Source organism: Balaenoptera borealis (assembly GCF_965194805.1).
Source record: "Balaenoptera borealis genome assembly, chromosome: 4".
NCBI classification, from domain to species: domain Eukaryota; kingdom Metazoa; phylum Chordata; class Mammalia; order Artiodactyla; family Balaenopteridae; genus Balaenoptera; species Balaenoptera borealis.
In genome coordinates this window covers 5,727,050-5,748,060 of record NC_138861.1, presented here as the reverse complement: position 1 = coordinate 5,748,060, position 21,011 = coordinate 5,727,050, and the positions used below count along the sequence as shown (strand labels likewise).

At 37.0% G+C, this 21,011-nt stretch overlaps 1 protein-coding gene across 8 annotated transcripts in view; it reads left to right on the top strand.

The window, feature by feature from the left end:
- FSTL5 (follistatin like 5) overlaps nt 1-21,011 on the top strand; it is a 771,595-nt gene that overhangs the window by 554,826 nt on the left and 195,758 nt on the right. For all 8 annotated transcript variants that reach the window (XM_082391660.1, XM_082391659.1, XM_082391666.1 and 5 more), the window contains one exon: nt 20,412-20,532. In XM_082391660.1, the coding sequence (XP_082247786.1) occupies nt 20,412-20,532 (121 nt within the window). The remainder of the gene's footprint in view (nt 1-20,411; nt 20,533-21,011) is intronic.

The window sequence follows — 21,011 nt, the reverse complement described above, 5'->3', positions numbered from 1 at the left end:
ACACTACTATATATAAGATAGATAACCGAAAAGGACCTACTGTATAGCACAGGGAACTCTGCTCAATACTCTGTAATAATCTAAATGGGAAAAGAATTTGAAAAAGAATAGATACATGTATATGTATCACTGAATCACTTTGCTGTACAGCAGAAACTGACACAACATTACTTATACTCCAATAAAAATTAATTTAAAAAATAAAATAAAACTCTTTTACAACATATTCTTTTATTGTGCCAGACATCTTTCCCCCCTATGTGTGTTAGCCTGAGGTATAAAATATTTTTAAGGGATATGTATTTACGATTTATTAGAAAGGCATCCTAATACATTCACTCTAGAAACCTATTAGATTACTCTTTTAAGACTCATAGTCATGACTTTATCATTTTCATGATTTTAGAAAAGTGTAGAAAATTTCCAAATTGTGAATATAGCCTTATTTCCAGTTACTCTTTTCTTTCCCATTTTTCTCTGAGTGTAAAACTATCATCTGAACAATGAAGCTATCTGAGCCATGTGGCCCAGAGAAAAGGAACCCTTAGTGAAGCAGTCCTTCCCTGAGGAAGCAAGAATATCCAGCTCCACTTCTAAAGGAACTCCAGAACATCTTACTTTTACCAACTACATGAAAAATATAGTGATTGTCGATGTGGGGATGAACTGTTAGAAGCAATTATAAAATTTTAGTCCTTGTAACTTTAACAAGTTTATTCCCATTTAGAAATCTCCAATGCATGCAAAATCAGATGTACAAACTATTAATCCCTTATGATTAAGAGAATATGTCTCACATTTTACTCTAACTGCAAAGCGCTTTCCAAAAGTACATTTTATTTGCTCCTTACATCTATTTGTGAGGTAAAGTAAGCAAATATTTTAATTCCCATGTTGTATATTTGGAAATAGAAGCCTAGAGAGATGAAATAACTTTCTCCAGTTTCATGAAACCAATCCATGACAAAGCTGGGTTTCAAATTCAAGTCTTTATTTTTCGAAAACTTGATGACCTAAATAAATAATTGGATGAAGTGTTGTAAAGTTAACACAAGCAACAGCAAGTCTTGTCTAAGACTCAGTTTTCATGGGAAAAGTATAATACACGTGTGGATATACAATATCATCCAGCAGAGCTGAAGGAAACAGAAATAGGTAGAAAGAAAAACAAACATTGAAAGATGATAAATAATTGTTCTGCTGTAAATACTGTGAATATCTTTTGTTCTACCTAAGCATACTTTGAATTAGAGACTTGAAAATTATTTAAGATTGGGAGCAGATAAAAAATCAGCTGGCTTTTTTTCAGATCCTTAACATCAATTGTGTCTTTCTTTTTGTGATTAGTTAAAAGGAAATAATTTCTTACCATTAGACATCCAAAAGGAGAGTCATGCAATCTTTGTTTGAGATTCACAGTGGCTGGTAAAGAAGAGGTGCCCAGTAAACATTTCCTGGAAAAATAAATTGTCTTAGAGAAGGTTTTAAAGTTCTTCATTTTTTAAATTCTTATTTATTCTTATCTCTGAAACAGAGAGCATAAATATAAAAGAGTCATTGTTTTGGAATGTGATATATGTTTTAGCTGTGTTATATGCAATTAGCAGAACAATACTCCTAATTCTCTCCCGACTCATCAAAGACAGCTGAGCCAACACCAGGGGTAGCAGCTAGCTGCACACAGGAAAAATAGTCATGATATTTTGTAATACATTTCTCATATAAACTATATTTCTTGACTATTCATCAAGTCACTGGTTCTTTCCCTGAGTTTTTGGAATGATCCAGACCAGGAGACAGATTTTGTGCAGCTGTTCATCATTATTGCTTAATTGACAAAGTCATCAAACTTATTATATTCCTTAATAACAACCTATGGGCTCATGCACACTTAGTGAAACAGTCAGTAAGCCTACATTTATTGAATTAGCACCTATTTTATTGTAAAACATTTCCAAATGATTTTCAAAAACTTTTATTTAATCCTTGAAACAATGTCTCTTAATGTGGAAATCAGACCACCCCTATTGTATGTGCAATTCTTTTTTTTTTTTTTTTTTTTTTTGTCCATGACAAGCACCCAGAGGATGCTGCCTTTTATTTTTTTTTAATTTTTATTTTATTTTATTATTTTATTGACTTTAGTTATTTTTTTTAAAACATCTTTATTGGAGTATAATTGCTTTACAATGGTGTGTTAGTTTCTCCTTTATAACAAAGTGAATCAGTTATACATATAAATATATTCCCATATCTCTTCCCTCTTGCATCTCCCTCCCTCCCACCCTCCCTATCCCACCCCTCCAGGTGGTCACAAAGCACCGAGCTGATCTCCCTGTGCTATGCAGCTGCTTCCCACTAGCTATCTATTTTACGTGTGGTAGTGGATATATGTCCATGCCACCTCTCACTTTGTCACATCTCACCCCTCCCCCTCTTCATATTCTCAAGTCCATTCCCTAGTAGGTCTGTGTCTTTATTCCCATCTTACCACTAGGTTCTTCATGACCTTTTTCTTTTTCCCCTTAGATTCCATATACATGTGTTGGCATACTGTATTTGTTTTTCTCTTTCTGACTTACTTCACTCTGTATGACAGACTCTAACTCCATCCACCTCACTACAAATACCTCCATTTCGTTTCTTTTTATGGCTGAGTAATATTCCATTGTGTATATGTACCACATCTTCTTTATCCATTCATCTGATGATGGACACTTAGGTTGCTTCCATGTCCTGGCTATTGTAAATAGAGCTGCAATGAACATTTTGGTACATGACTCTTTTTGAATTATGGTTTTCTCTGGGTATATGCCCAGTAGTGGGATTGCTGGGTCATATGGTAGTTCTATTTTTAGTTTTTTAAGGAACCTCCATACTGTTCTCCATAGTGGCTGTATCCATTTACATTCCCACCAACAGTGCAAGAGTGTTCCCTTTTCTCCACACTCTCTCCAGCATTTATTGTTTCTAGATTTTTTGATGATGGCCATTCTGACTGGTGTGAGATGATATCTCATTGTAGCTTTCATTTGCATTTCTCTAATGATTAATGATGTTGAGCATTCTTTCATGTGTTTGTTGGCAATCTGTATATCTTCTTTGGAGAAATGTCTGTTTAGGTTTTCTGCCTATTTTGGGATTGGGTTGTTTTTTTTTTGTTATTTAGCTGCATGTGCTGCTTGTAAATTTGGGAGATTAATCTTTTGTCAGTTGCTTCATTTGCAAATATTTTCTCCCATTCTGAGGGCTGTCTTTTGGTCTTGCTTATGGTTTCCTTTGCTGTGCAAAAGCTTTTAAGTTTCATTAGGTCCCATTTGTTTATTTGTGTTTTTATTTCCATTTCTCTAGGAGCTGGGTCAAAAAGGATCTTGCTGTGATTTATGTCATAGAGTGTTCTGCCTATGTTTTCCTCTAAGAGTTTGATAGTGTCTGACCTTACATTTAGGTCTTTAATCCATTTTGAGTTTATTTTTGTGTATGGTGTTAGGGAGTGTTCTAATTTCATACTTTTACAGGTACCTGTCCAGTTTTCCCAGCACCACTTATTGAAGAGGCTGTCTTTTCTCCACTGTATATGCTTCCCTCCTTTATCAAAGATATGGTGACCATATGTGCATGGGTTTATCTCTGGGCTTTCTATCCTGTTCCATTGATCTATATTTCTGTTTTTGTGCCAGTACCATACTGTCTTGATTACTGTAGCTTTGTAGTATAGTCTGAAGTCAGGGAGCCTGATTCCTCCAGCTCCATTTTTCGTTCTCAAGATTGCTTTGCCTATTCGGGGTCTTTTGTGTTTCCATACAAATTGCGAAATTTTTTGTTCTAGTTCTGTGAAAAATGCCAGCGGTAGTTTGATAGGGATTGCATTGAATCTGTAGATTTCTTTGGGTAGTAGAGTCATTTTCACAATGTTGATTCTTCCAAACCAAGAACATGGTATATCTTTTCATCTCTTTGTATCAGCTTTGATTTCTTTCATCACTGTCTTATAGTTTTCTGCATACAGGTCTTTTGTCTCCTTAGGTAGGTTTATTCCTAGATATTTTATTCTTTTTGTTGCAGTGGTAAATGGGAGTGTTTTCTTAATTTCATTTTCAGATTATTCATCATTAGTGTATAGGAATGCAAGAGATTTCTGTGCATTAATTTTGTATCCTGCTACTTTACCAAATTCATTGATTAGCTCTAGGAGTTTTCTGGTAGCATCTCTAGGATTCTCTATGTATAGTATCATGTCATCTGCAAACAGTGACAGCTTTACTTCTTCTTTTCCAATTTGGATTCTTTTTATTTCTTTTTCTTCTCTGATTGCTGTGGCTAACACTTCCAAAACTATGTTGAATAATAGTGGTGAGAGTGGGCAACCTTGTCTTGTTCCTGATCTTAGTGGAAATGGTTTCAGTTTTTCACCATTGAGGACGATGTTGGCTGTGGGTTTGTCATATATGGCCTTTATTATGTTGAGGAAATTTCCCTCTATGCCTACTTTCTGCAGGGATTTTATCATAAATGGTGTTGAATTTTGTCAAAAGCTTTCTTGCATCTATTGAGATGAACATATGGTTTTTCTCCATCAATTTTTTAAAATGGTGTATCACGTTGATTGATTTGCATATATTGAAGAATGCTTGCATTCCTGGGATAAACCCCACTTGATCATGGTGTATGATCTTTTTAATGTGCTGTTGGATTCTGTTTGCTAGTATTTTGTTGAGGATTTTTACATCTATGTTCATCAGTGATATTGGCCTGTAGTTTTCTTTCTTTGTGACATCTTTTTCTGGTTTTGGTATCAGGGTGATGGTGACCTCGTAGAGTGAGTTTGGGAGTGTTTCTCCGTCTGCAATATTTTGGAAGAGTTTGAGAAGGATAGGTGTTAGCTCTTCTCTAAATGTTTGATAGAATTTGCCTGTGAAGCCATCTGGTCTTGGGCTTTTGTTTGTTGGAAGATTTTTAATCACAGTTTCAATTTCAGTGCTTGTGATTGGTCTGTTCATATTTTCTATTTCTTCCTGGTTCAGTCTCGGCAGGTTGTGCATTTCTAAGAATCTGTCCATTTCTTCCAGGTTGTCCATTTTATTGGCATAGAGTTGCTTGTAGTAATCTCTCATGATCGTTTGTATTTCTGCAGTGTCAGTTACTTCCCCTTTTTCCTTTCTAATTCTAATGATTTGAGTCTTCTCTCTTTTTTTCTTGATGAGTCTGGCTAATGGTTTAACAATTTTGTTTATCTTCTCAAAGAACCAGCTTTTAGTTTTATTGATCTTTGCTCTCATTTCCTTCATTTCTTTTTCATTTATTTCTGATCTGGTCTTTATGATTTCTTTCCTTCTGCTAACTTTGGGGGATTTTTATTCCTCTTTCTCTAATTGCTTTAGGTGCAAGGTTAGGTTGTTTATTTGAGATGTTTCCTGTTTCTTAAGGTAGGATTGTATTGCTATAAACTTCCCTCTTAGAACTTCTTTTGCTGCATCCCATAGGTTTTGGGTCGTCGTGTTTCCATTGTCATTTGTTTCTAGGTATTTTTTGATTTCCCCTTTGATTTCTTCAGTGATCACTTCGTTATTAAGTAGTGTGTTGTTTAGCCTCCATGTGTTTGTATTTTTTACAGATCTTTTCCTGGAATTGATATCTAGTCTCAAAGCGTCCTGGTCGGAAAAGATATTTGATACGATTTCAATTTTCTTAAAATTACCAAGGCTTGATTTGTGATCCAAGATATGATCTATCCTGGAGAATGTTCCATGAGCACTTGAGCGAAATGTGTATTCTGTTGTTTTGGGATGGAAATGTCCTATAAATATCAATTAAGTCCATCTTGTTTAATGTATCATTTAAAGCTTGTGTTTCCTTATTTATTTTCATTTTGGATGATCTGTCCATTGGTGAAAGTGGGGTAATAAAGTCCCCTACTATGATTGTGGTGCTGTCGATTTCCCCTTTTATGGCTGTTAGTATTTGCCTTATGTATTGAGGTGCTCCTATGTTGGGTGCCTAAATATTTACAATTGTTATATCTTCTTCTTGGAATGATCCCTTGATCATTATGTAGTGTCTTTCTTTGTCTCTTGTAATAGTCTTTATTTTAAAGTCTATTTTGTCTGATATGAGAACTGCTACTCCAGCTTTCTTCTGATTTCCATTTAAATGGAATATCTTTTTCCATCCTCTCACTTTCAGTCTGTATGTGTCCCTAGGTCTGAAGTGGGTCTCTTGTAGATAGCATATATATGGGTCTTGTGTTTGTATCCATTCAGCCAGTCTGTGTCTTTTGGTGGGAGCATTTAATCCTTGTACATTTAAGGTAATTATCGATATGTATGTTCCTATTCCCATTTTCTTAAATGTTTTGGGTTTGTTACTGTAGGTGTTTTCCTTCTCTTGTGTTTCTTGCCTAGAGAAGTTCCTTTAGCATTTGTTGTAAAGCTGGTTTGGTGGTGCTGAACTCTCTCAGCTTTTGCCTGTCTGTAAAGGTTTTAATTTCTCCCTCAAATCCTTGCTGGGTAGAGTAATCTTGGTTGTAGGTTTTCCTCCTTCATCACTTTAAATATGTCCTGCCACTCCCTTCTGGCTTGCAGAGTTTCTGCTGAAAGTTCAGCTGTTAACCTTATGGGGATTCCCTTGTGTGTTATTTGTTGTTATTCCCTTGCTGCTTTTAATATGTTTTCTTTATATTTAAGTTTTGATAGTTTGATTAATATGTGTCTTGGCATGTTTCTTCTTGGATTTATCCTGTATGGGTCTCTCTGTGCTTCCAGAACTTGATTAACTATTTCCTTTCCCATATAAGGGAAGTTTTCAACTATAATCTCTTCAAATATTTTCTCAGTCCCTTTCTTTTTCTCTTCTTCTTCTGGGACTACTATAATTCGAATGTTGGTGCATTCGATGTTGTCCCAGAGGTCTCTGAGATTGTCCTCAGTTCTTTTCATTCTTTTTTCTTTATTCTGCTCTGCCATAGTTATTTCCACTATTTTATCTTGCAGGTCACTTATCCGTTCTTCTGCCTCAGTTATTCTGCTATTGATCCCATCTAGAGTATTTTTAATTTCATTTATTGTGTTTTTCATCGTTGCTTGGGTCCTCTTTAGTTCTTCTACGTCCTTGTTATATGTTTCTTGCATTTTGTCTATTCTATTTCCAAGATTTTGGATCATCCTTACTATCATTATTCTGAATTCTTTTTCAGGTAGACTGCCTATTTCCTCTTCATTTGTTAGGTCTGGTGTGTTTTTACCTTGCTCCTTCATCTGCTGTGTTTTCCTGTCTTCTCATTTTGCTTATCTTACTGTGTTTGAGGTCTCCTTTTCACAGGCTGCAGGTTCGTAGTTTCTTTTGTTTTTTTTTGGTGTCTGTCCCTAGTGGCTAAGGTTGGTTCAGTGGGTTGTGTAGGCTTCCTGGTGGAGGGGACTAGTGCCTGTGTTCTGGTGGATGAGGCTGGATCTTGTCTTTCTGGTGGGCAGGTCCACGTCTGGTGGTGTGTTTTGGGGTGTCTGTGGCCTTATTATGATTTTAGGCAGCCTCTCTGCTAATGGATGGGGCTGTGTTACTGTCTTGCTAGTTGTTTGGCATAGGGTGTCCAGCAATGTAGCTTGCTGGTCGTTGAGTGAAGCTGGGTCTTGCTGTTGAGATGGAGATCTCTGGGAGATTTTTGCCATTTGGTATTACGTGGAGCTGGGTGGTCTCTTGTGGACCAGTGTCCTGAGGTTGGCTCTCCCACCTCAGAGGCACAGCCCTGATGCCTGGCTGGAGCACCAAGAGTCTTTCATGCACACGGCTCAGAATAAAAGGAAGAAAAAATGGAAAGAGGATAAAATAAAATAAAGTTATTAAAATAGAAAATAATTATTAAGGAAACATTTTTTTTTAATTAAAAAGAAAAAAAAAATGGACAGAGAGAACCCTAGGACAAATGGTGAAAGCAAAGCTATACAGACAAAATCTCACACAGAAGCATACATATACACACTCACAAAAAGAGGAAAAGGGGAAAAAATAATATATCTTGTTCCCAAAGTCCACCTCCTCAATTTGGGATGATTCGTTGTCTATTCAGGTATTCCATAGATGCAGGTACATCAAGTTGATTGTGGAGCTTTAATCCGCTGCTTCTGAGGCTGCTGGGAGAGATTTCCCTTTCTCTTCTGTGTTCGCACAGCTCCCGGGGTTCAGCTTTAGATGTGGACCCGCCTCTGCGTGTAGGTCGCCTGAGGGCGTCTGTTCCCCGCCCAGACAGGACGGGGTTAAAGGAGCAGCTGCTTCAGGGGCTCTGGCTCACTCAGGCGGGGGGAGGGAGCGGTACGGAGGAGGCGGGGCGAGCCTACGGCGTCAGAGGCGTCGTGACGTTGCAGCAGCCCGAGGCGCGCCGTGCGTTCTCCTGGGGAAGTTGTCCCCGGCTCCCGGGAGGGGCGGTGTGGAGAGTGACCTGGGCTCGCACACAGGCTTCTTGGTGGCGGCAGCAGCAGCCTTAGCGTCTCAGGCCCGTCTCTGGGGTCCACACGGCTCGGGCCCGTCTCTGGAGCTCGTTTAGGCGGCGCTCTGAATCCCCTCTCCTCGCGCACCAGGAAACGAAGAGGTAAGACAAAGTCTCTTGCCTCTTCGGCAGCTGCAGACTTTTCCCGACTCCCTCCCGGCTCGCCGTGGCGCACTAGCCCCTTCAGGCTGTGTTCACGCCGCCAACCCCAGTCCTCTCCCTGCGATCCGACCGCAGCCCGAGCCTCAGCTCCCAGCCCCGCCCGCCCCGGCGGGGGAGCAGACAAGCCTCTCGGGCTGGTGAGTGCTGCTCGGCGCCGCTCCTCCGTGTGGGAATCTCTCCGCTTTGCCCTCCGCACCCCTGTGGCTGCGCTCTCCTCCGTGGCTCCGAAGCTCCCCCCTCCGTCACCCATAGTGTCCGCCCGCGAAGTGGCTCCTAGTGTGTGGACACCTTTCCTCCTTCACGGCTCCCTCCCACTGGTGCAGGCCCCATCCCTATTCTTTTGTCTCTGTTGTTTCTTTTTTCTTTTGCCCTCCCCAGGTACGTGGGGAGTTTCTTGCCTTTTGGGAGGTCTGAGGTCTTCTGCCAGCGTTCAGTGGGTGTTCTGTAGGAGCAGTTCCACGTGTAGATGTATTTCTGATGTATCTGTGGGGAGGAAGGTGATCTCCGCGTCTTACTCTTCTGCCATCTTTTCCTACCCTCGACTTTAGTTAATTTACAGTGCTGTGTTAATTTCTGGTGTACAGCAAAGTGATTCATATACATATGCAAACACTGAATTGGAGAGTTGAAAATTATTTAAGTTTAGGAGCAGAATAAAAATCAGCTGGCTTTATTCAGGTCCTCAACATCAATTATATATCTTTTTCTTTGTGATTAGTTAAGAGGCAATTTATACATACATATATATATATATATTCTTTTTCAGATTCTTTTTCATTACAGGTTATTACAATATATTGAATATAGTTCCCTGTGCTATACAATAGGACCTTGTTGGTTATCTATTTCTTATATAATAGTGCATATATGTTAATCCCAAACTCATAATTTATCCCCTGTCCCCCCCCACCCATGCCTTTCCCCTTTGGTAACAGAAGTTTGTTTTCTTGCCTGTGAGTCTGTTTCTGTTTTGTAAATAAGTTCATTTCTATCATCTTTAAGATTCTGCATTAAGTGATATCATATAATATTTGTCTTTGTCTGATTTACTTCACTTAGTATGATAATTTCTAGGTCCAAAAACAATTGATAAAATATAATTCTTATTGTTTACCAATTATATCATTTGGTGGACTCAACATTTGTAGATTTTAAATTTTAGCTTTTAACTCTTCCCAAGTAACCCAAAACGTCCATGGTACGTAATATTCTGTATTTTAGTTGTAATGCAATTTGGATTCACAATCTCTCTTGCTGGTATGAAGAAAAATGGTCTCTAGCTATTGAGAAATCCAAGTGACCACCTCGTATAAGAATCTCAGTGCTCTTTTTGATTCTCAATTTAGCTTGCCTGTGCAATAGCTCCAGTGAAGTGCTACGAATATTATTTCTTAAGAAAACAAAACAGCATTCTAAAAAAATTTTTAAAAATCGTAGAGAGAGAAAACTTTAGCCAGAGGTAAAAAGTTATAGTACATAGCCAGATATTGCTCCATGACACATTACTGCAAAATTTAGTGACTTAAAATCACAACCATTCATTACTTTTTGCAAGGTTTTGGGTCAGCTTGGGGCACCTGCTGCTCTGGATTGAACCGGGCTGGTTTGGCTGCGTGTTCCCACTCCTGTGTAACAAGCTTAAGGGTATGCTTTGAACTGACCAGCCTCTGGTAGCTTCAGCTGAGATGATGCAGCTCTGCTTCACGTGGACTCCCACCTGCCACCAGGCTGGTGAGCACTCGTTCTCATGTTGGCGGTGAGCATCCAGGAGACAGCAGGCCGTGTCACGAACAGGGCAAGCAGAAGTGCACTTTTCTTTCTTCACTTCTCTGCTTGCATCACATTTGCTAACATTGCTTTGGCCAGAGCATGTAACATAGAAAAGTCCACAGTCAAAGGGAAGACAAGAAAGTTACAAAGCAAACGGCATGGCTTGGAAAGGAATTAATTGAGACCATCAATGAAATCTGTCTACCGCAGAAGGTGATTCATTTGTTAACAATGTTATTGGAAAGACCTGTCTTCTGAGACAGGGAATGATTCTCCCTTGAAGGGTGAAGAGAGTTCAATTTTCAGTTTGGGGGCAAGATTGGCTCTCCAGCTAAATTTCATTGAAGGGCATGATTTCACTTATATGTGGAATCTAAAAAAATAAAATAAAGGAACAAATATAACAAAGCAGAAACAGACTCACGGATACAGAGAACAGACTGGTGGTTTCCAGAGGAAAGAGGGATGGGGGAAGGGGCAAAATGGGTGAAGAGGATTAAGGGGTACCAGCTACTATGTATAAAATAAATAAGTTACAAAGATCTAATGTACAGCACAAGGAATATAGTCAATGTTTTATAATAACTTTGTATGAAGTGTAATCTATAAAAATGTTAAATTTCTATGGTATACACCTGAAAGTAATAGAAGTCAAATATATGCCATTTTTTAAAAAAAAAGAACTTAGTGACTGAAAGGGGGGCATTTAGATTTTTGACATAAAATAATTAGTACTGTTGGAGTCAGCTTTCTGATTGCATTTATAATGGCAATTACCTTCATTTAGAGATAAACTAGGAACCTGTAAGAAGTCATAGAAAAAACATTTTGAATGATTGACAAGTCTTTACTTCCAAGATAAGCTCATTCTTCAATTATTTCTTTTGAAAAAACCTTTATTTAGAGCCTGGAAATAAGATTATTTTCAATTCAGAGCCATGGCAGTTAAACAGGCAATTACAACGTAAAGAAATAAGTGTGTCAATAGGGCTAAATGCATGGATTCCAGGAAGTGCTATGTACAAGCTACGTCATCAGAAATTAAACTTTGCAACATGTATGGCTTATTGTAACAGTTTTTATTGAAATATAAAAATGATCAAGACAGGAGTATAAACCTTAGGTTTACAGCTTGGTGAGTTTTCAGAAATTGAAAACACTGATGTAACCAGCTCTAAGAGACTTTTGAATTTATTCTCTGTGCATGATCTCTTTGTTTTCCCTTATTATTGGCAAATGATTAGAATAGAAAATGTGTGTAGTGCAAATCATGTGGCTTGCTGTAGACCAGATAGCTGATATTTCCTTTTCCAAAATGGCATTTTTCTTGAGAGACATTAAAATTCGATGTACTAGTTATTGACACATCAGCTCTCTGCTGCAAATCACTCTTAAATGAATACCCTAGAATAGTATATCTGGACCCTGTGCATGTTTCTCCTGTAGCAGATGGCATGCTTTGTGAGTAGAGGGTAACAAGGAGACACTGGAGTAAGAAAGGAGTTTCTCTTCCAAGTCTGACGTGTTTTTCTAGACAGGCTCCTGCACTATGTGCACATTTCTTAGTACCTAGGCTTCAGCAGAGCACACAGATCCTCCAGTTCCTTGGCTCCAAAAGTGCCTGCTTTATAGCAGCTCAGGATAGTCCCCGTGGGCAGATTCCTCCGGCAATGCCACAGTGGCTTCTCAGTGGGCATTTCCAGCAGGATGCCTCTGTACTCCCGGGGAGGCTTCGCAGCCTCTGTGAATTCCTCTACTCTCCAATGAGCCAGAGATACACCCACCTTCCCTCTGCAAAGAGGTCTGGGTGTCCACACTGAAGGAAAGGAGTCTCTCCCTTGGGTTCACAATCTCAACCCTAGGGGTTCTGGTTGCTCCTAAATCTGTTATTCCTGTGTTCTTTATAGTATCCTTTATTTGTTAGTAGACAATTCCCTGTTACGTTAATAGTTCCAGTTAAAATTTCCATGTTCAGATTACCGTGTGGTTCCTGACTCTTGATTAGTTCCTGAATGATGTGCTTGCTTTCTTCAGGGTCCCAGAGTTCTTCTGATTCAAGACTGTTGATTCATGGTAGTAATGCTGAGTGGGTTTTGCATAATATTATTTGCCAATTTAATCCCTGATATTTAAAATTTCTATCAACGAATATTAAACTCAACTTAACAGAATAGTAAAATCTACCTAAGAAGATATTGGAAAGATAATGATCGAAACTACGTTGAAAGTAAGAAGCAAATGCTATTGAAAAGAAAATCATCAGAAATGAATATTATTTGAGTACAAATATCAAGAAATGGTTAGTTTTACCACTGATAAAATGATAGTAGCATCAAAATCTGTTTTTTTTTAAAAACGTATTTACTTGTTATTTATATATGCTCATACAATTAATTGATTTATTAATTTTTACAATAAAGCTATAGATGACTGGGTGATCCAACTTCTCCTAGCCAGGAAAAGCACACTTTATGCTGGAGATTTGATATTGTTACCCCCCTTCTCTGATTTTTCTTAACCTCTTTGGTAGACATTCACTCCTCTAAATGATAAATAATTTTTTTCAGGCATGGTGATACCTTTACTTTGGTTATACCTGGTCTCAAAAACCTGGGAGACTTTCCATTTCCTGAAGATGATTATGTACTTTTCTCTGACAGACTTTAATAATTCTCTTTACCTTTGGTCTTCAACAGTATGAATATATTTCTAGATTGTTTTATAATTCTTATTTGTGGAAAATTCTAAACCATTCATTTTCAAATGTTTTCTCCCCATTCTCTCCCTTTTCCTTCTGAGATTTCAATTAAGTATATTTTAGACGAATATCGGCCTACATGCCTTGGATACTCTGTTCTTTCAAAATTGTTTTCAATAATTTCCTCTTTTGTTTCCATCCGAGTACTGTCTATTGACCTATGTTCAAGTTCACTGAGGCCTTCCTTGGATGTCTCAGGTCTACTGATGAGCCTGGCAGAGTCACGCTTCATCTCTTTTACTGTGGGGAGGGTACATTTATTTCCAGCACGCCCTTTGCCATTTGCTTATTGTTTCCATTTCTCTGCTGAAATGACCCATCTATTCATGAATGTCTTCAAGTCTTTCCACTGGAGCTTGTAACGTATTAATCATAGTTATTTTAAATCCTCTGTTTGTTTTGTCTCTCAACAGTGGATTATTTTTCCTTTCCATTTTATATGTCTCATAACTTTTCATTGAAATGTACAGGCTCTGTGTAGGGTAGCAGAGACCAAGGTAGATAGTATTTATGTCTGGAAATAAGCATGCCTCTTTCTCTGCGTGGCCTTTAATGAGGGCCTGTGCTGCGTTTCAGTTTTATTGGTTTCTGTGATTACCTTCAATGCGCCGCCAGCCTCGGTTTCTTCAGCGCCACCTTGTGGTTAGGGTAAGAACCAGACTGATGGGATATCTGAGCATCTCCCAGGTGTGCTTCGTCCACCCTCAGTTTTAGGTGCTCCCTGTGAGCCTGCACCTTTGTCTCTCCATGCTCTTGTCCCTCTGTTAGTCCGCTGTTGCTGGTTTCTTGATCCTCGCTAGCCTGGGTGGTGAGGAGCGAAGCTTTCTACATGTTCCTCATTCAGCATCAGCCTTAGGCAGCTCATGTGTCTTGAGTCTTTTGAGCCAGGTTTTCTCCATGATGCTGTCCTGCCTCCAGTGGTAAAGGATCTTTAATTCTCTGAAACTAGGAGGATTTCTTGCTTCTCTCCTTTTCCCAAGCTCTGCCAGTTTTCACCCACTGAAACTGACAGGATTTGCTGCCTTTTTTTTTCAGCAGCTTAAGACTTTGCTCCACTGGGGAGAAGGATCCAGGTAAGAATTGTTTTCTCCCTCAGCAGCGCCATTATTACCTGAGGGATGCTTTCTCAGCTCTCTCCTGACTCCAGACTTTTCAGAAGCAAAGAGTGGGGTCCAAGGAGAAGGGACTGCCGCTGTCTGTGCTCTCAGGGCTCTGTACTCTCACAACTGTGGCTGCTCAGCTTTTAGCAGTTCCTTAAGAAGTTAGTTGATATCTTTTGTACCTGTTTGAACGGCCGCCTTGTTTCCTTCCAGTGCTCTGTTAGAAGTGAGTGATTGCCTGTGTCTTGTCTGTTTGGAGGCTCACTCCAGCTTTCCTCAGATTTTACTTTCATTATTGCCTTTCAAAGTCAGCACACTGATGGGTTCAAGAACGGGGTGATTTTGCAGATTGCCCAGCTTCTTCTTGTTTGGATAACACTCTTTCCATCTATCTGTCCTAAAATGGAGCCAGAACTCTGTAATATGTGTCATTAATTAACCAATTCCATAAAAGTTACCAGGATTCCGGGTACTTTGGTTACTATGTTAAAAATATTTTTAAGAAAACCAAAATAAGGATTTATTCTCTTTTGAAATACACAGAAATATAGTTTAAAATCTAAACGTTTTATTTTTATTCCATTAAATTAAGAAGTGCAATTCCAATGTATTTAAAGTAATGAGAAAGAGATTTTGAAATTTCTATTGATATATATACTTAGGGAAAGCTATGTACTTCAAGATACACAATTTAATGTCTAGCAGATTTTTTGTTGAATTTCTTTTTATATTTCAATATTACCCATGCCTGAGGGTATCTATAAGATAGGTACAATTTAAAGTAAAATAATATGTGGATAATTATAGACTCAATACTCATTTAAGACTATAACATGACAAACACACTTGAAGCCCTTGTAGGCTCTTCCCCACTATATTTTCCTTCTACTCTAGATATAACTCCTACCATGAGTCGTATGTTAACCAGTTCTTTTTACTCTGACCATAAATGTATTTGTCTCTAAAACACGCAGTTTATTTTTGCCTGTTTTGAACTTTACGTAAATTGAGCCGTACTGCATTCTATATATATGTGACATTGAGCTTGGAGATCCATCCATGTAAACACCTGGGTCTGTAAGTGTGGACCTTCAGAAGCAGAGCCAGACAGCCTAGTTCTGAATATTGTATCATTAACTTATTAGCCTCCACAGAAAAGTTAACTCTTCTGACTTCTGTTTCTTCGTGTGTAAAACATATTGTCAAAATATAAATAATGTGGTTAATTAATATATTTCAAAGTTATATAGATCTTGATGTTTTAAAGTACCTACATTTTGAAGGTGTTCTATTTAAGAAATAGGATACAAATTATAAATAACAATTAGCTATAAAATAGGATATTAATTAAAATAAGAAAAGAAGTCACAGAAAATTATAAATATATTTCTAAATTTTACAGAAATATATGACCATATAAACACATTCCAGGCCCTTGGAAATTGTTTGTACAGATGAGGGGCTCTGAAACTTAAACTCTATCAGCTTCTGGGCAAATCTGACTCTGCATATCTGTAAAACATTTTGAAGAGTTGTTCTATAAAAGTGATTGATATTTTTACTTATTTTTATTACTCACTATTATATTATATTAATGGAAACTTTTGCCAGGGTTATTTTCTCAAGTGAAATAAAATATGATTAGTCTCTTTACATATACCATCAAATAATATTGTTGCACATAGTTTTCATAATTTTAGTTTTCTACCAAAGAATGCAGTTGCTTGACTTTTTGTTTGCTTATCAATTTGGAAAAAAATTTCAATTCATATTAGTTTACTTTTCTATTGTATTTCTTTAAATTGATGCATGAAATTCTTTACTTTAGGAAAAAAGGTATTAAAAGTAACGAATTTACCAAATCGGATTTATATTATTTAATTTTATACTTCACTGTGCTTTTTATTGATGATAGATTAAATATCTAAGAAAATGGACTAGTGAGAATCTTCCATAATTTTTAGAAAATTACATAAATTTTGAAATAATGGTATTTTTGTGTATTTCAATATGTAGATGCTTGCTTAAATTACTTTTATTGCTATTTTATGAAAATATATTTTATACACATATAAAGCTAGGAAAATAGCTTTCACAATATTACAAAGTAAAAGCATACTAGCATAACCAAAATTAGAAAGGAAAGTAATGTCAGTGTATATCAAAGCAATGTATTACATAGAAAACCTCATTTAAAGTATAGTAATACTGGGACCATGTAATTTAAAACTATGAATAAGAACATAATATGAAATAGGAAAATAAACTTAAATTTGAAATTTACCATTTTCTAATGGATGGGTTTATCTTTTGGATCATAACAAATGCCTGTGGGTAAATACAGGCCTAAAATTCAGCTGTTTTATTCTGGTATAGTCATACCTGATGTTTACTGCCTTATACATTCTGACTGATCAGTTCCTATCCTCTATAGGTTGTTAAACATTGTGATTATTACTCTAACACCACTGATTATAGTCAATTAGTAGTAGCCATACAATTTTCAAAATTGTAGAAGTGTGCTATAGATTTTCCTTTTTTCCACAGTTCCCTTTTGTACTGCTTTGAAAATAATATAGGTAGTCAACTCAACAAAATAAATGGTTTTAGTTTTTTTTCTATTGAATTTCCAGACATTAGTGCCCTGAGGCAACTTTTTAATGGTGTAGAGGTTCATAAAGATTTAATCACTGAAGAAATATTTATGGAGAATCTATTGGCAGCAAGATTATAAAGGTGTAATGGGGGTTCCGAATAAGTGCAAGATTTTATTCCCGAATTCAGGGAGCATCTGTTATATAAGGACATAATTCTCAACCATGGCTGAGCATCAAAATCACACAGTTAGTTTAATCTATTTAAGACTGGAAAAATGCTGAGAAAATGAAAGAGTAAAAGATTAGAAATGCTGAATCAGGATGGAGGTAAGGCATAGGATTGATGTATCCATATTAAAAAAAAAAAAACTCAAAAGGTAAGTTTTATGTTTGGCTAAAATAATGGAGAATCAGGAAAGATGAAGATGGGTTAAGAATTGCATAATAACAAGGGTTCAGTTCTGGAGTCTGACCATTTGTGTGGATGCCGGTCTCCGATCCCTTACTTTGGTTGGTGTCTTACTCTGTTGGACTGCTATAACAAAGGACTAAGTCTTGGTGGTATAAACAACAAAAATGTATTTCTCACAGTTCTAGGGCTAAGTCCAAGATCAAGGTGCCAGCACATTAATATTCTGGGTGATGGCCCCCCTCTCTATTCATAGCCAGAATCTTCTCCCATGTCCTCAAATCTCTGTAGGATAAGGGCACTAATCCTGTTCCTAAGGCCCCCACCCTCACAACCTAATCACCCCCCTAAGGCCTGCTATCACATTAGGCTTTAGTATTTCTACAGATGAACTTTGGGTGGGGCACACAAACATCCAGACCATAGCAGTTGGTGACCTCAGATGAGCCCAAGCTTAACATCAACATATTTCAGTTTTCTTATATATAAAATGGGGCTAATAGTAGTGCATTTTAAAAAGGTTGCTTAAAGGATAAAATCTGATAATTTATTTAAATTATTTATTACAGTGCCTGACATATTTAAGTGCTCAATAAATATTTATTGAGTTTTATTATAAGTATAGTGAAACAATCCATGCTTCATTCAAAGTGGTGAGACAATCTTGCTTATTCAGAAATGCTGTTTGAAAAGGTGATTATAAAGTTGTGTATTGAAAGAAATTGAGGGTGGAAGATTTTGCTTCTACTTGGAAGAAAGAGGAAAAAATAAGAAATGATATATAGATTAGAAGGGATCACACAATATGTTAATTTAGAGCATATCTACATTAAAAGGATTTCATATTACAGAATAACACAGATAGCAAAATAAGATACTTTAATAAACATTCTCAAGGTTATATTCTTGGAAAATTTTCACATCATTCGGTGAAGGAATCTGGATTATAGTAGATTGGGAAGGGCCAAGCTTTCTAGGTAGCTATACAGGAAAACACATGGAAAAGTTGTTTATTTCAAGTTTTATGAATAGTTTAAAAAGTATTATTTGAAAATAGACTTTAAAAGACCTATGTGCAGTTTGGCATAAATGAATTTAAACATAATTACAAATATGAGATATATTTTGGGTTTTTATGATTATTTCCAGTTATTCTTGTCCCGTGAGGGGATTCATCTCTGTCCTGATTTGGTCTCCCTGGTCTGTTCTGCTCATGAGGAGTCTTTCTGGTACATGCATGTCCTGTGTTCTTGTCTGCCTTATGCTCATTAGGTATCTTGCTATTATATTTCAGGTTATCAAGAATTATTTTTGGCTCATAGCCTTTCTCAAAATTTCTTTAACTCTAATCATCCTGAACTGATTTCTGCAGAGGTTTGGCTTTTTCTCATATTATACCCAGCTGTGTGTCAACTACCTGCCTTAATGTTAACCTGAGGGACAGCCTGGCCTTTCTGTTTGGTGTTTCTGTTCTCTAGCCTAAGTGCTCACCCAGGAGCCCTGTTTCTAATGGTAGCCCGTGGTGATGCAAGGGATACTATCACACATTGGTGTTACTCAGTGACGTCCTTGTTCGGGTTTAATCTCCAAATTCTCCCCTAACGTGCAGGGCATGAGGCTTTTCCTGTAAGTCCATGAGATGCCCCTGGGAGCTGCAGAAATGTGGTATGATCAATCTCATATAATATGATGTTGAGGAATTTTCTTTTATTTGATAATCATTAAGAAAATATTATTCATCAGCTAAATAAGCTGATGGCCAGAACATACAGTCTGTTTCTCCTTCCCTCCTGACCCTCCTCCTCTTCCCCCTCCCTCCCCCGAAGCTCCCTCCCCTTTCCTCCCCAGCGTCCTTCTGCTTCTCCTCTTCCTCCTCCTTATTCTCATTCTTCTTCTTCTCCCCCGTTTCTTTTTCTCTCTCTTCTTCTCTCTGTCTCTCTCTTTCTTGACTGGGAGAACATTTTCATTATTCTGAGGTCCAGATTCAATAGCCCCATAGTCGTTTTTTTGATTGTAATTAATCTGTAGTGAGTATCAGTTAGAGGGAAGCTATTTTCAACAGAAATGCACATGGTGTGAATATAGGTAAAGTCAGAAACATATGGAGTCAGAAACATATGGACTCAACTCTAAGTCTTGCTCAAATAAAAAGAATTCATGAAAATGGAAATTTTCAGGGAGCTGCTATGTAGGTCAGGTTGTGATGATTCTCTGAGGATGAGGTCTTGGAGGAGCTTCAAACCCGTTCTTCTCTCTCCGGGGTCTGCTAGGATGATAGTTTTCACTGCTAGCAGAGTTACAAAGCTGGTGGTCCAAGGCTTCCATGTAGCTCTGAAGAGAGGGAAGCCACCAGCCTCGCTGTCCTTGCTGAAATTCAGCCACTTTTTCCAGTAATGCTGTGTGCGCTGGTGTGAGCCTTTGTCTATTTCTGAAGTTCTGAATAAGTTGATTATGACAATTTTTGCCAGTGTATTCATTCCCTTTATGAAAGAGAAGATTTTCTGGTCTTTACTCTTCCAGAGGTGCTTCTTGGATTTGATTTTGATAAACAGCACAAGATTTTTTGATCTTTTTTCTAAAATGGTTATGCATTTCCCCCCATAAATTTGAAATGCCGTGGTTATTTTAGCTAATGTACTGATTATTTCTGGGAGGCTTAAAAAATCCTGTTCTACTGATATGGCTATAAATTTTATGTCTGAAACCACACTGTTTTAATATTTTTTTCCTAGGTAAAGATATAATTAAAGGATATAAAACTTAATAGACAATTAAAAATGTGAAGAATGTAGTTAAGAGATATTTGTGTTAGCTATAAATAAGAAAAATATTTTATACCTGTATTCATTAAAATGTAAACTGAATTAGAATAAATATGTGAAAATTCAGTTGTTTTATATAAGCTCATATATTTCAAATAAATACTGAGATTATACTTTTTAAACAAAACTTGTCTTGAGAAAATAGTAATTACAGCCTATAAAATCTTGTAGCTTTATAGAACTAACAGTGATCATTTTGATAAAGGTAATATTTTAATTTACTTTGCTCCTGAGTACATTTTTTTAAAAAGTGAATTGTTGAAATACATTTTAAGTAAAAACAGCTAATTTTATTTAATTTTACTTTTTTTCTATAGGACTTTGGAGATGATGGATCCTTATATATTACCAAGGTCACCACAACTCACATGGGCAATTACACCTGCTATGCAGAGGGCTATGAACACATCTATCAGACTCACATCTTTCAAGTTAATGGTAAGAAATGTGGGGGTGTTTTAATTGCTTTTTGCTTCAGTAGGTATGCAAAGACTATCACAGTTGACTAGGAAGGCTTCATTTTGAGTTTCAGGACTTACTGTTAATGTAAAACCTTTCCAATTAAAAAAAAGTGAGTAAGTAAATATAATAAATTTGTACCACTTTTCTCATCATGAAACATTACAGAGTAACTCATTCTGACTGGAAAATTAAAGCATAGGAAATTTAAACTATTTTTTCAACTTTAGAATACCAACAATTAGGCAACTGTATAAATTTTAGAAACTGAAAAAATTAAGCATTTAAAAATTTTAGTTAGATCAGATGTTTAGTTGATCTTATTAGTGATATAGAAAACTTATTTATGTACAAAGTTTTATAATCTGAATAATTAATTTAATGGCTATGAGCATTGGCCAAGTAGGCTGATATCAATCTTACAATCAGTGCTTTGTTTTATTTCTGACTTAATTCAC